This window comes from Netta rufina (assembly GCF_964035555.1).
Source record: "Netta rufina genome assembly, chromosome: 8".
Taxonomy (NCBI): Eukaryota; Metazoa; Chordata; class Aves; order Anseriformes; family Anatidae; genus Netta; species Netta rufina.
Genome location: NC_140131.1, coordinates 25,460,256 through 25,476,120, shown reverse-complemented (window position 1 = coordinate 25,476,120; position 15,865 = coordinate 25,460,256). Strand labels below are relative to the sequence as shown.

At 40.7% G+C, this 15,865-nt stretch overlaps 1 protein-coding gene across 1 annotated transcript in view; it reads right to left on the bottom strand.

Annotated features, from left to right (window-relative positions):
• NEK7 (NIMA related kinase 7) overlaps positions 1-15,865 on the bottom strand; it is a 66,360-nt gene that overhangs the window by 33,795 nt on the left and 16,700 nt on the right. The window contains exons 4-5 of the mRNA XM_084290791.1: positions 8,136-8,198; positions 7,469-7,579 (exon numbers count right to left, since the gene is read on the bottom strand). Of these exons, the coding sequence (XP_084146917.1) occupies positions 7,469-7,579; positions 8,136-8,198 (174 nt within the window). The remainder of the gene's footprint in view (positions 1-7,468; positions 7,580-8,135; positions 8,199-15,865) is intronic.

The window sequence follows — 15,865 nt, the reverse complement described above, 5'->3', positions numbered from 1 at the left end:
GACAATTCTTGCTCCAGTGGGCGAAGGCGGAGATGAAACACCCCAAGCACTTCTGCTGCAGCTGGAGCTATCCGAACAGAGCAGGGAAGTTTAACACCAAGTTAACTCCACGTAGATGACTGACACCATTACATGCCTTGAGAGGAACGCCAGCCAGCTTACACAATAGCTTCAGGCACGCTGTCTGTGAGACGGGGACTGTCCATCTGACAAAACAGTGCTGATTTGAGCAGGAAATCTGCCCGGCTATTCTCCTTGTTCCAGTGGCAGAGGCAGAGACATCAGAGTTCCCTCCCCTGGCACACACAGGTACCTTACCTGCACGTGGTGAACCGCTGCCACTGCTCACCTGGGAGCTGAGAGGCAAGGCGAGGGGACAGCACATGTACGGGGAGCAAGAGCTTACCAGAAGCAGCTTCCCTGCCCCGACACGGCTCTGCCTTCCCTTTTTCTTTCGTGACTGTACAGCTGCACTCACAGTGACTCTGCTTCCTCTGGGAACAGCCTCGGTTGTTACTTACTACACAGCTAGCACACATAAACCAAGTTGAGTAAGGAGACATTTTTTCAATTCAAAAAAAAAAAAAAAAGTTTAAGAAAAAGCTTTTTAGTAGCACTAAAAACATTAGTGGCAAAAATTAACCTGACTGGTTCAAAGCCCCAAGTTTAGCATTTAAGAAAAGGCATTAAAAAATAATCATTTAGTTTTGATCTTTTGGTCTCTACGTAACAAATGCTGTGTTAGAGCATCCCCAGTACTATGTGCTTCTTTGAGTGATGCTGTCTTTTCCAAATATTTTCCAAAATGCCTACACAAGAAAAACAACCTAAGAATAAAGGTGGCACAAAATGAAAGAATATTGAGGAAAAAATGCAAATATTTGATGCTTTTGTTAATGTCATACTTTCACAAAGATGCTAAACAGCTTTGTATTATGCAACATAAGCAAATGCTAAACAAAAATGCTACAAGTCAGGAGACACTTTTTAAAACTTGCATTTGCCAGTCCTAATAAATCATTATCATTAAAAAAAAATGCCTAAAAACTACTTTTAAAAAATCCTTCTTTCAAAATCACGATGTCAAGCATTTGGATGCAAATATGCGTATAAAAACCCTCAGAATTAAAGCCACCAGACTTTCTTCCCTCGAGAGTGTGTGAGCAGTTTTCAGTTGTGTTGTTTTTTTGTTGTTTTTTTTTTTAATTATTATTTCAAAAGACCCTTTTCTCATTCACTCATGGCACTCAGTTAATGAGCAGTTTCAAAATGTCTCAAGGCTTTATTTAGTGTGCACTATTCAAAGCCTATTATTAAATATAAACTGGGGAGGGAAGCTTCCTGATACACACCCTTGGAACATCAAATTCATGAAATAAACTTCGTGAGGTTTATCTTCACAAATGGCCTTAAAACTGATGAGATAGTAATATCCCTACTTTACAGACTAGAATGGGGAGCAAAGAATTAAGATCAAAAGTGTTAATTACTTTTGGCACCAATCTTGAGCACCTCCTTTTCAACATACTTAGCTTTATGAAACAGTTCATCTTCAAAGCACAGTTTCCACTCAGATCAGATGAAGCTGTGAACGCTCAGTACTTCTACAAATCAAACCCCAGTTCTACCTTGATTATCAGAAATACAGAATAAGCAATTACAGTTCCCATCAAAAAAGCAGTTGAAGGGGTTTATACAGTATCCCTTACGACCAGTACCAGAGGCAGTAAGAAAGAATAGTCTCTGGAACAGCATTCAGCTGCATTAACCAGGAAACCTTTGTCTTCCTTTAATTCCCTGCCTTGGAAACTACAGCCACAGCAAAGGCGGCAGCGCAGCCACAACAAATTACAGCGTGCACTGCACAACCATAATTCCCACCCAGAGTAGCTGCATCCTTAACACCGAGCAGAACAGTGGTTTGTCAAGGAAGAGCTAAACCTGTGATTTGCTGGAGTGTAAGATACTCAGTTGTATAATTCGCTAGGTCTGAATGCCTGCTTTTGCAGATTCAGTGTTGCTTCCTTAGGTTATATGCAATTCCCTGGATTTAAAAGAAGCATAAAAATAACAACAGAGACGCAGGCTCTCCATCATATCGCTCCATGCAGCTTCCCAGAGTTGGCACTTTTACAGCCACAGCTAGTGCTGGAGCTGACCAAGCAACTTGCACAACAGAGCATCATCCTTCAGGAGGTACCAGATGGGTACACCAGCGGACTTTGTGCACGCTTGCTGACAGCAGCAGAACAGCAGCACTCCTGAACCATCAGTCCCCTTCCACTCTTAGCAGGGCAGTACCCCTGCAGGACAGGCTCTTCTTTGTGCTCCTCTTACTTCTGGGGGATCTGTAACTCCTGCACAGCCTGCCTCTCCTCTACCCCCCGTCCCATACCTGCCCCCTCCCCACTCCTGTCTCTTCAACCCATTTTCTCTGCTTTTGCAATCACTGCCTGTCCACAGCCTGTCCAAATTACCCCAGCCAGGCTGTCCACCTACTGACAGTCTGTTTGTCTGCCCAGGGTCCCCGCACAGGCTGTCCTACCTTCTGGAAACAGTCAGTCCTTCACTCGGCTCACTGTGTTCATCTTCAGCACTGGGGCTCCCATTTCTCCCAGTGCATTACTCCTGTTCTCATTCTCCTACACTCCTCAGCCTCTAACGCCTTGTGTGGCCACTTCCCAGCCTACCCTGTCTCCAAACTGCTCACCAGCTAGTCCCAGCTCACTTGCCTTCCCCAGTCCCAGTCAGATCCTCTCCCTGCTCCAGGAGCGCCCGGCTGCGTGTCCCCGTGTACTCGTTCATCTGCGTTCTGCTCAGACTGCTCCCTTCTCTCTGCTTTTAGAAAGAACAAATACCCTTCAAAGGACAGGAAAGTTTACGCTCATCCAAAGCATCTGGGAAAAAGCTATTTCTGGCAAAACAATTTCATTTCAGTCACCTGTGCTATAGATTGAAGCATTCATAGTCACTCGGGTGGCACACAGCGCTGCCGGCACTAGGAGATGCAAGAGGCTCGTGCAGCTCTGCGTGTATGGGAATTCACCACTTGGGCTGCTGTGCTTCTGCAGTTCCTGCTGGGCAATACAACCTCTTCTCTTCAAAGAATTTCAGTTCGGGTGAGTTTTCACGGCCATCACTCTAAGAGAAGTCCACTTTCCGTGTTTTATATCTGCTTTATTACATGAGGGCTACAGTTTTTCAGAAGAAATGCTTACTGGATTTTTGCTTACTGGATTTTAAAACAAACAAATGAATAAAAACCACACCGTGGCAGCATAATGCGCTTTTCCCTAGCCTTCTACTAAATCATACATCTTTCAGAAACACACTCTGAAGGGGTCAGCTTGCACTCTTCCAATCAAACAAAGTCCACTTAGAGCCAATGTGTGCTCTGAAATGTACCAAAAAGCCTGCGGTACACCTTCAGCACTGCCAATGAGTTCCAAAGAAGCTCACTGCTAACATCTTTTGGCATCAAAAGAGGAGGGAGGGTTTGCATCCCAGGCCACGTGGAGAAGAGAGCTGCCTGATGCTATTTCACACGGGGAAGCCCAAAATACCCATCAGAGGTGAAACATCAAAATGATAATCAATGAGACTTAAAACCTGCCTAAGCAGAGGCCCAGCCACTGCAATGCCACAACTGGCGATTTAGATACGTGTCAGTTGCTTGCAAGGAAATAACTATCACTGTTTAAGTTGTCCCGTTTAAATATATAAATATACAAACATCCAAATATGTACACTCACCCCGCACGCACAACTAGATAGATAGATAGATAAGGACAAAGAATACTGTTCCCAACTACAGAAAAAAAAAGAAAATAAAAGAGGAATCAGTATGAAGTTTATACCATTTACACATTTTTCCTGTTTTAAAATATTTGCCTATTTAACTTAGATAATTGTAGTGTTTTATTTTTAAACTTAACCCTGAAAAAATATACATTAAAGCATTCTCTGAGCAGTGTGTAAAGTGCCTACGTGACATTTTGTGGAATTTGATTTTTTTTCCCCATTTCTTGAGGAAGCTGCTAGCTAACAGATTTTCAACTTTTTAGATGAAAGCTTTCAAGCTCACTCCCAAAACATGATTTAGTTCCTTAAGATCTGGTTGACATATTCAGTTTAAAGTTTGCATTTTTTTTGGTGTAGTAAGATTATTTGCCAGAAAAACTAAAAATATCTATAAAAAGGAAATAGACCTAGGAGCTTTTTGCTGATTGTATTTAAAACAAACATTGCGGTGTCTTCAAAACATCCCTTCTAACACCTAGTAACTTTAATTTTAAATAAAGCATCCTAATTATTCTGCAAGACTTGAAATTGTATTATTTCAGCACCTTTAGCACAAGCTTGCTTTTTTTTTTTTTCCCTGAATCATTCTAATGTGGTTTCTTGGCTAATGCAATTAGCAGACTCTTTTCTGTTTATGGCATTTTCTTTATCCAATATATATCAATTGTTGCTTAAAAATAAATAAATAAATAAATCCTGTCCAAGTCAGCAGTTGTGCTCCCACAGAACGCTGTTCAGCCTGTCCCTGTGGTGGAAGAGAGCCGTGACTAATAGGAAAGGAGATGAAGCCCCAGCCCTGCTTCACAACATGTCTGCACTGCAAGGAGGTGGTGTGACGAGGCAACCCGGGGGCTCCATCAGCTACCTGTAACCTCGGGAGCTGCATCGCCCTCAGACCACCACACTGCACAGTGGAGACCACAAACCCTGACAACCACAAGCAACTGGGAACAGGTATAGCAGTAATTTGCCATCTTTTCATTGCAATACTACCCAGCGATGTAGACTTCTCTTTCCTTCTTCCCCCATCTCTACACAGCGCTCACGCAGCACCCAGCTGTATGGTCCAGTGCCAAACCAAGTTTATAACCCAGTGAGTATCTCCCAGACACCAGTAATTCTCTTCTTCTGGGTGACTAACGTGACATGGTCAAGGGTTTGGCTGTTAAAAACAAAGGCTGTACAGAAACATATTTCTGTGAGAGACGAAACATCTGGGGGGGGGGGGGGGCAGGGATAAAGTGAGATTCTTATTCAATCACCGGATTAAATTGGGGCAGGGGGGCACAGGGAGAGAAGAGAGAGCACGCATGAGATGCTTCTGATTTCATTATGAGATTCGTAAATGCCAATGCACAACTTTTTACTTTTTTTTTCTCCTCCATACAGCAAATTCTATGAATTCTATTAGAATCCATTATTGGTCCTCAGTATGAATACATCAAGTGATTTTCCTCAGTTGTCTACTCAGTGGGGACAAAGAGAGTATTATTCACAGGTAACAAGAGGGACAGTATAAAAGCTGGACAGCGACGACGTGGTTCATTAAGGGAAGAACTAAAGAATTCATTAAGGTGCACTGTGAGGCACAGCAGCTTTGCGAGCATTCTCCGATGTGCCAATAATGTCATAACAAATACCCAAGTAAACCAGTTAAACAGTTTTCCTTGACATTCGCGGTGGTTTCACTGTCATTCAAACTGTGGTCATTTACAATTTCAAAAACATGCTCCAACCTTGTTTCTACAAATCACACAGCAGCCAGATACCCAACCACTCTTCTGGGGGTGCCACGACATCCTCCAACAAACTTAAAGCAGCAGACTAGCAAGAATACTGGAAACCAAAGCATGGCTTCTTTATTTATTTATTCATTACCAACACAACACAGTTACTGACCTTTGTAACGTGACAGGCAGATATTTTGCTAGGAAGTTTCCACCCCATTACATATTTTTTATTTTTCAGGCAATTTTTAAACTATTTTGTTCAAAAGACACTGTAACCGATGCATCCACACTTAACGCTGATATCATCCAAATAGTCTACCAAATCACTTCCTCCACAAGCAGCATGAAGACTGAGTGCATTGTGACACCTCATACATATTTAATAATAGCCTGATAGGCTGTCATTAACATCAAACAGCAATCTAAGTTTGCTACATTAAACATGATCCCTGTGTTAAGAGGAGAATCACAAACTGCCTCCAAGATCGAGCCTGAAAGAAATACCCACCGACTTGGACAAGGTGTAATGAGGCCAACTGCACTGAAGGAGCCATTATTCACACATTGGATTAAAAAAAAAAAAAAAAAAAAAAAAAAAGAAGGGGGGAGAAGGAGGGCAGAAAAAGCTTCAATGGGTCATAAGACCAGACATGCCATAAGGCAATCTGTCACAGAGTACTCATATTAATAACTGTTGTGTCAAAACTGAACATTGCAAAGAAAAGACAAACCTTCCTTTATGTTTTATGAAATGTAAGCCCACAGAATTAATAATTCATGAGATGAAGAAAAATATCAGATTTGGATATAAATATTAACAGAACCCTGTCAACCTGTTTAGAACCCAATTTTGACCGTCCTACCTTATAGTTATCAATCTAGAAGGGAACATTCTCCAAAAAGCTCAAAGGAAAAAAAAAACAAAAAACCACGTAACTATGAAAGTCATTAATGAAGAAATTAACATTCTCCATTCATGTAGGTCCTAAACAAAACAGCACAACTCTGTTCTGTGCCTGGCAGTTGCTGAGAGAATGCTAATGGACTGGCGGTATTTGTTCCCTGACTTACACTATGTTGACAACAATAAAGTTGGTGCGCACACAAGAAAGTACACCAAAGGGACTTCATAAAACCAAGACCCAGTGGAAAAAGGGTAGGGAAACAGGGGAGGTGGTTGTCAGATGACAAACAAAGATTAAAAAAAAAGCTGATTAAAAGTTAATGCAAGTTTCAGCATATGAAGTTCATACAACAGCTCCTAGATAATTTTTTTTTCCGATGAGCTAAAGAACTGGCACTTAAGAATACAAAAAAATCACCTAACCTATAGCACACGCTCACTTATCAGCAAGTTCACTGTACATGATTTCAATCAAATTACAAAATACATTTTCAAAATACGTTAGTCTCAAGATAACATATTTAACCAGGCCTACAAAACCATGCAGTGGTTTCCATTTCAAACATTATTTTGTTTGCTAGACTGATTAGCAGTTTGAGCTCAAGACACAGAAAATCACTTCTGCCTTGTGACACCAGCCCCCTCTGCTTTCAAGACTATCATAAAGTACAGAATGTTCTAACACAAACACAGTTGTGCCAAAATCAGGAAAGCCATCAAAAAGCACTCTTCTAAATGGTGATGAAAGTGCTTTTCATTAGCTTTTTTTTTTTCTCCCCACAGAAAATAATATAATTAAGTCTAGTTATGTCCTCACCTGCACTTACACTATAGTTAACAGTGTAAAAAATACTTCTGTTAAGCATCAGTATTGGGCGTACATAAAAAAGTCAGTACAAATACTCAAAGTTTCTCCACAGTTTTTGCCATTTTAACTGCATTCAACTCACCGGTGAGCAAGCAGAACGAGAAGTCAGAGAAGTTTAACACTGAAACCTTTTAGCAATAATAATTTTTAAAAGTTAATTCCTACCTTTATCATTCTAGAAAGATCTCCAGCATCAGCTAATTCCAAGACTATGTTCAGTTCATTGTCCTCAATGAATGACGCATAGTATTTTATTACATTTGGGTGATTCAGTTGCTAAGAAAAGATATACAACGCATGTTTTAGTGTAGTGTCTTATATTTTATGAATGAAATATTTTTATTTAGGCAAATAACACACCTAAGATATATTATAGTATGATACAAACAGTACAGGCTTTTATGAAAAGCATTTACAGATGAACATTTTGCAGTAACACGCAAGCCTGCAAGAACATGGTGGAGTTTTAGGATCTAGACGATGATTCATGTCAGTACTTTAAAGGATCTTTTCTTTCAATGCATCTGTGCAATAGTATGATAAAACCTGATGAAACAGCTGGGCCAATTTTTGAAATCAGTTTTTTCTTGCACACAAGACACTTAACTACAGTATCACATGCTTAGTAGAAACTTCTACTTGAGAAGTTATGCATTTTTCGATAGGATTGAATTCTCTATTTTAACTTTTAATGCAATTATAGATTATAGATTCCTTAAATGAGGCTCATTAAAGCTCTACACAGCTACCAGTTGACACTTCAGGTGTATCTATGAAAAAAATAACGTACTTTGATAATGGCTGCATTTTTATTCAAGGTAAGTATTTTTACCTTTAGAAGATCTATTTCTTTGATGCAGTCAGCACGGGCTTTGGCATCCATTAAATCAAATATCTACACACAAGAGAAAAGACAATTAAGTGATTAAAAAAAAAGCAAACTGAGTCATTGTTACTATCACATAGCATCTATAGAGCAGTTCAAGTTTCACATGAGCAAAATATAATACAGTAATATGAAATACTCCTAATGCTCTTAGTGCAGTTGTAAACACTGCAATGCCCACATACTGATTTTGGTGCTATATCAGTACTTTTAGCCCTTTCATAGGAAACAACTACACTGGAAGTACAGGTCCTCCACGAACTCAGCCGCCACTTCTGCATATCTACTCAAATACATGGCAATAATTCAGCAATTCTCCTTCAAGATGGTTCTAGTCCAAGTGTCAGGTATTTCTCCCACACCTACCACACCATTATCAGAGACGGATTCTTTCTAGGACTGAGCATGCCTGCCTTTCTTAATCTCTTCTTACAGTCCTTTTGTTTTAAATAACGCATGCATTTTACTCCCTCAGGATCAAAACTTCACTGTCACCTCTGATTCCTTCTCTCCCATTTCCTTCCCTTCAGCAAGGGAAGAAGCGATTTGGGTTCTGTAATTTGTTTACTAGAGCACTTTTTTCATCTGTCACCTTGACTTTTATAGCTTTTTACAGTTAGGCACCTTTGCTCATCATTTTTTTCCACCTCCCATCTGCTCCAAATTATTCTGCAATGGATCTCATCTTTGCCTCTTCCACGGTTAACCACGTTACCCTCCACTAATTTCTGTTTGCAGCAATTTTTTCCTGTCATTAAAAGTCCTTATCCTCATTCCATCCACATTTATATTTGACCTAAATTCTTTCCATTTTCACTGTTTTTACCACCCTGGATTCCCTTTGCACTTCACTTTCTCAGATTTGCATCTCTCCATATAGTGCCACCAAGTGATAAATCCCCCTTAGCAGTGACCAACTTGGTGCTTTTCCAGTGAATCCTTCCTCTCTCATTCCACATTACTTTCGGAATCCAAGGAAGTGGATTCGGACAGGCCTGCCTACCAGATGTGGAGCTACAAAGAAGAATACCAGTAGCGGATCGCAGCCCTCCGAGAGCACGTATGCTCTTGTCTAGCCGCTGCTCCCCTCAGAAAGCCCACCTCATCTCCTGCCCGCGGATCTGACACACAAAAACCAGACTGCAGCGGATGCAAGACTCGCTTTCTCAAAAAGACAGCTAAGTCAGGAACTGAAATGCCAAGCCTGGAGATGGGGAAAAAAGAAGAAACAGGAGAGAAGGAATGAAAGAAGAAAACAAAACTACTCTACCAAGAAAGGGAATAAAACATCTCACAACTACTTGTATATTAATGCCAGGATGATGGGAAATAAACAGACTGAGCTACAAGTAATTATTCAAGGAGGAGGCTGAGGAGGATATAACAGACACACAGCAGGGTAAGTAACAAGAAAGGAATGCTAACACTAAGAAATAAAGCAATTTCAGATGTAAGAGAAGAAAAGCGTTAGTACTATATGTGAAATTAGAGGTACAGGTATTAAACGGCAAATAGCATTGATGCAAAAGACAAGAGTTTATTTATTAAGGCTGGGAAAACACATTTAGTGAAGGAGATGAAACAGCCTGCATCTGCTGTAGATCTTAAATCTGAATGAAAAAGCATTGCTCTTTAATCGCCTTGACAATAGACTAAAAGTCCTACCACCTGCTACTGTCATGACGGACTGAAATATTTTTTTTCTAGGAAATACTTAGGAAACTTTAAAATATTAGAGGTAGCACATTAACAGGGAAAGTACTTGGAAGGCATGAGATCATAAATGTCTTTGCCAGTAAACTACGAGACCAGCAAAAGGAAAACCTCACACCCCCCTCTCCCAAAAACAATCAGTGGAAGTGTGCACTGAGTAGCAGGGGGATAAAGTACGGGGGCACGGCAAAGTTGTGCATGTCTGCTAAGCCTGATCATGAGATAATAACATTTCTTATCCATGATGCAGAGATCCAGGTGCAGATACGGAGAACTCCCAACACACCGCGGAGCCTAATCAAAGCTGCAAACAGAATTTTAAACTGAAAATTGTACACAAATTACCTGGTCATGCAGTGTAATTATTCAAAACACAATTTCAAGATTTAAAAACAGAAGACCTGCAATGTGGCAGGGGAAAAGAGAGAGGAGTTTGGACCTGCTAATGACTGTTTCAGTTTCAGTTCTTCCCTCAATCCCTTACCTGGTATTTCTGCTAGTTTTACCATGGGCAAATTCCATAAACACTTCCCAGGTCGTTGCAGATTACCTCTAAGTGACCAAGCACTTTAATTCTCTACTGGGTTTACACTGGAAACACACATTTTGATTCTTTGCTCTTGAGCACAGAATACTTTGACCTAAGCCAAACCCTCACAGGCGGTTAATCGACCCTATGTGTATAACAACTTTGGCAGAGGCTGCCGGAGCACGTGGCAGATGAGGACTGCTTCCAAGCTCTGGACCTTCCTCAAATGTGAAGAGGTAGAAATTAGATGCTATTATCTGCATTGAGAATAATTCTCATTTCTCTGTCATAAGAGATGGGTATTTGTAAAGGAATAGAGCAACAGCAGCAGACAACAGGCTGCCCATGCAACCTATCCATCACCACCCATACAAAAATACAAGACACCTGCTTACTAACAGACTTACCTATACGAGCAGTATTTCCCAACACACCTAAACAAGCAAGCATTGTGAGCATTCTTTGTTTGTTTGTTTGCTTTTAAATAAGCTACCCTCTAGTAAGGACGTAAACCATGACCCCTCACAGAGGTGTAACAGAACAAAGAAAAGCCCTATGCGCAGGACTAGGAAAGATTTGGGATCAAGGGATAGGGAAGAAAAAGACAACATTTTGTCCAGGTATTCTGGCTGGCATTCCCTGTATTTCTAATTCGTTATTAAGCCATCACAGAGCATAGGTTAGGCCAAGCAGCTGATCCCAGGAAAAATCAGACGTAAGGTTTATTAACATGACTCCCCTCCAGTTTTGCTACACTTCACACAGCCCAGTGGCAAATTTGTCTCAGCTTCATCTAAATTAGTATTTAAGACATGAATAAAATAACACAGTTCAAGAAGAACTGAGTCTTATGAGATCCTTACAAACACAAAGACAGACAATCTGAACATTTACAATTCTGGCCCAGATCTAATCTGAACAGACCTCTTCCTAAAAATCCAGTAAAGGCCTCTTCCTAAAAATCCAGAACTCCAGTTTCTCAGATGTTAACCTCCTCCTCCAGCAACAAAATTATAAAAACACACCATCCAGTCCATGGCATGTGAGGAACCCCTGCCCTATCACATCCAACAGCTGGCAGTGGCTCTCCTCCCCATCAGATTATCCTTCCAGTCTGCCAAGCTGCTCCGCTTGGATCCCAGGCTCAAACCCATGTCAGCTCCCGGGGCAAGTACTGCGACCAGAACCCAAACCCTCTGCACTTCAGCACCACAAAATGGTTCGGCACTGACGAACGACACACACCACAAAACGGAAGCCACAGTGAAAGAGTTTAAAAGCTTAAAAACAATCTTCCAAGTGCATGTCAAAACTAACAGGGGGCAGCTGGTAGCGGAGGAGGAAGGAGCTGCCACCTCCTGCATCCTCCTCCCGGGAAGGAGCTCGGGGCACTGGGGGCACCCCAGACCAGCCAGGAGGGTGAGGGCTGTGCACATTGACTGCTGGGCACTAGCAGTAATTAGACTACAATTATTAGCATCGCAGTAATTGGCTAGTAACGGAAAGCGCTGCATTTTGGTCAGCCGGTTTGGCCATCAGTTGTACTACCAACAAATGCTAACTCTTGACTCCGCTTACAAGGTCAGGATCGCGGGGTAATGCAGGTCGTAGCTGTGTTTTTCTAGCCCATACAAATTGCATGGAGTATAATGCAATCTTATTTAAAATTTTAATTACTCTTCCCTGGTTTCTGTTTTCAAGGACTCTGGTAAGATTAACATTTCTACAAACTAATTATGTTTGCTGTGAAAAAACTATTAATATGCAAAAATTACATTAAATATTTTTATGATGCATCCGTTTTCACAAAGTGTAATCAAAAGCCTCATTTTGAGGAGTGCCATGCCCTATTTAGCAATTAATTCCTGAAAACAATTAGGCAAAAACAGCTCAAGAGATGTAAGAGGACCTTTTAAAGCTCTTCCTGAAACTGTATTCTTTTGGCATTCTGGAAATATCAGTTTTAAGTACTGTCAGGAGATAGCCGTACTTTTAGAACCATTTCTAAGCTATTTTAAGATCCAGAACACAAACTGTTCCCCACACAGATGTGTAAGCTAAACAAAAAGGTTGCAACATATGAAATGAAATTCCTGAGAAAACTTCTGACATAGATGCTCACACACTGCTCCTGCTCCTTGAGAGCTCTGCGCAGAGCAAGAAGGTTGAAAAACATTTCACCACCAGATGGAAAACATCAAGCCGTAGCTCCTAAGTGCAGACGGTATTTGCGCAATTACCAACGACTGATTTAACTCAGCTTCTGAAGTGAAATGAATGTGTCAGTGTTCCTTCACATGGTACCGCTTTCGAAACATGCCAAGGTGGGAGCCTGCTTCATTCCTCTTGCTCTGAAGAGGAGCGCTTACTCCTCCAGCACTTTTCCAAGACTTCTTCTTCAGTAGTAAGAATAGAAGTCTTTTAACCTTACCGTTTAAATGTCAATTTAATCTAGTTCTGCTTTAAAAAGCTGTATAAAAGAAAGATGACCTAACAAAAAGTTCTTCTAAAGCAAAACATGAACATGCCTGCCACAACGTAAGCCTACAGACAAATAAGCAAAATAAAGACTTGAATGCACACAAATATCGAGACACTGAACAGCAACAAGGAGCATTTGAGCATTTTGCCACCACTGCACTGCTGTGCTAAGACAAGAGTGCTTCATAACGTGTAAAATTACAAGTGCTTCCCTAAGATTAATTATCTCTAATTCAAGCCTGAAGTAGCAATCCACTGACAATACACAATGAATAATGAATGTAAGCGCAAGATAAAAGGATTCGGTTTTGAATCACAAACACAGGGGTCTCCGATACTGGAGGGAAAGGGAAGGAAAGATGGAACAACGTGAAGCAGAAACGTTCAACACAATCTGCAGTTGTATTGAAATATGCAGCTCCACCTAATAGTTTGAGTAGCCGAGGTTTATTTTAAAAATACCAAATCAAACAAACAATATCCAGTCAGTGACAGTAAGACTGCAGTTACAAGTCTTGTGTTACATTCTTAAAATACACCATTTTAAGCCCCTCATATCTAAGTTCATACCAGTTCACACTTCACAGTTCCACCTAATACAAAACCAACCATCAGTGCTCACAGTGTCCTGCTTTGTAACGCGCTGACCGATTATCAAATGAAGGGCAGAGACTTGGTGCAACAGGGGGGGCTCCCGAAGCTTTTCAGTCCTTCCTTTAGGTCTGAAATAGAAGGAGCATCTTGCCAAGCCTGATATCATTGAAGAACTGTTGCTCAAGAAGTTGGTCCAATCTAAGAACTTTGAAAAAAAGGTGATCTCTACCTGTGTTGTTATACACAGTCAAACAGCAGGGAGAACGACAGTAGAAGTGGTAACTTTTATAAATATAACTGATCAACAAAGACAAGTAGGTTGCATTTCCATGGAACAAAGACTGGTCAGAGAGGTAGGAGTTTATTACATACCATAAAATGCACCTCCTCTCTGATGCCCCTGTTTTTGCTATTCTGTAGCATTTTGAAATTTAATTACCAGTCTTGGTTCTGGAAGTATCTTGCAGGCTTCTGGAAAGAACAAGGACCAAGAGACGAGAGATAAAACAATTGTAACCATTTACAAAAGATGTTCTGTGGTTTTGTCCTTTGAGAACAGTTTGTGAGGATTTCTTCCCCTTTCCAAGCAACCACTAGAGTGCTTATTGCCCAGAATGACATGTAGTGGTACCTATGGGTATTGATGGTTCTTTTGCAAGGATTATTTACAGTGGTAGTGGTAGAGATGCTCTGCTTCTTCCTCAGGCTATTCCATGTATTTTGGACTTCACACTTGTTAAGAAACTTAACTAGAAGCTCTTCAAATGTAGACTGCTACATTAGTAGCTTATCTGCAGTTGATCTTCCCTGATGTTTCTTCGACCCAGTGTCACTCAGACATTAGTGAAAGTGAAGAATAAAGATTTGTTTTATAATTCTGGTTTTATTTAGGTAATATTACAACAGCATCTCAGAAACATGGTTCCGTGAAAAAAGAGAGCACCTAATCATTATAAATACCACTTCCCTAACTCCAAGCAGGCTAACCATACGCAGGAAGATGAAACATGAAGGGTAGAGCCAGAAGAAAACACCCAACAATTAATTTTATGTATTCTGGTTAAACTGCTAGAAAGAAATTGCAAATTAAATAGTTTTCACCCTGCTACATATCCGACTGTAAACCAAATCAAGATTTCTACTTCTTCATGTCATCTGGACTCAGCAACAACCACAGACTCAGAAAGAGCGCTTTCTGTCACCATCTGCTTGTCCTTCCTCCCACAGCATCGTACTGCCACTTGCTTCTGCTCACGTTGAGTTGCACAAACATACATTTTGTACACATTAATGCAACATTTATCAATATTGTACATATTTCAGCCAAGTACAATTTTAATAGCAGGAAATAAACATTCTTGTCAGAAAGCTTCACTAAAAATAAAAAAATAAAAATCAAAGCTGGCAATCCTTTCGGAACAAATAAAGGCCTGAGATCCAGTAAGACTGGGAGAGGATAACTGAAGATTAATAGCCACATCAGACCTTGAAGGCAAAGACAAGCAGAGGGAACCACTGGTCAAATAGACAGGAAGGGAGCTACGGACTCAACCCAGCCAGGAAAATGAAGCTTTTTGGGGGGAGGAAGAAAGAGGGAGAATAAGACTCGCAAACTCGGAAAGGAAGACATGTAGTTGTTAAGATGTGAGATGAAAAAGGGAAGATAATGGGAAAACAGAAATAAGTCCAGATCTCAGTGTGTTGGTTTTCTTCTTTTTTGTTTTTGTTTGTTTGCTTGTTTTTGCTCCCGCTTTTTGTTGGTGGTGTTTGTTTTTTGTTTTTGTTTTAAACATGAGGTATGGGATTTGGAGACACTATCCCAATAGAGAAACATGGCAAGTAAGCCAATCCAGGTAGTATTTCATGATACAGCTAGGAAGTACCTTTTTATTTTTTTTCCCTATAGGTTACCCAAGTCGTACTTTCTATTCCAATAGCATTCTACATAGACCCAGCCTTCATATGGAAAGCTACTTCAAAGATCACAGAACACCGTCCCTGCTGACGTGCACTGGTCAGTAACATGCACAGGGAAAACCAGCAGCATGCGTTGGCTACTTTAAGGCAATCAGAACACTACCAGCATAAAGCCATTTGGAAGAGACACAAATCTTTACCCTTATTTCCTACTAAACACCAGATATATCCCTAGATATTACACGGTTGAACTGCTAGAGAAATTTTCACCTGCAAATGGACAGCAGGATGTCTTCTCCAGAGCTGAAAAATCTTCTGTCAACTTGAGAAATCTGACCTGAAAATTCAGCTTCACGTACTGACTTCTGAAATACTCCTAAGAGTACGCATGCTATAATGCCTCTGTAATCTTTGCACAAGCACTGTTATAAAAATGCTGTAG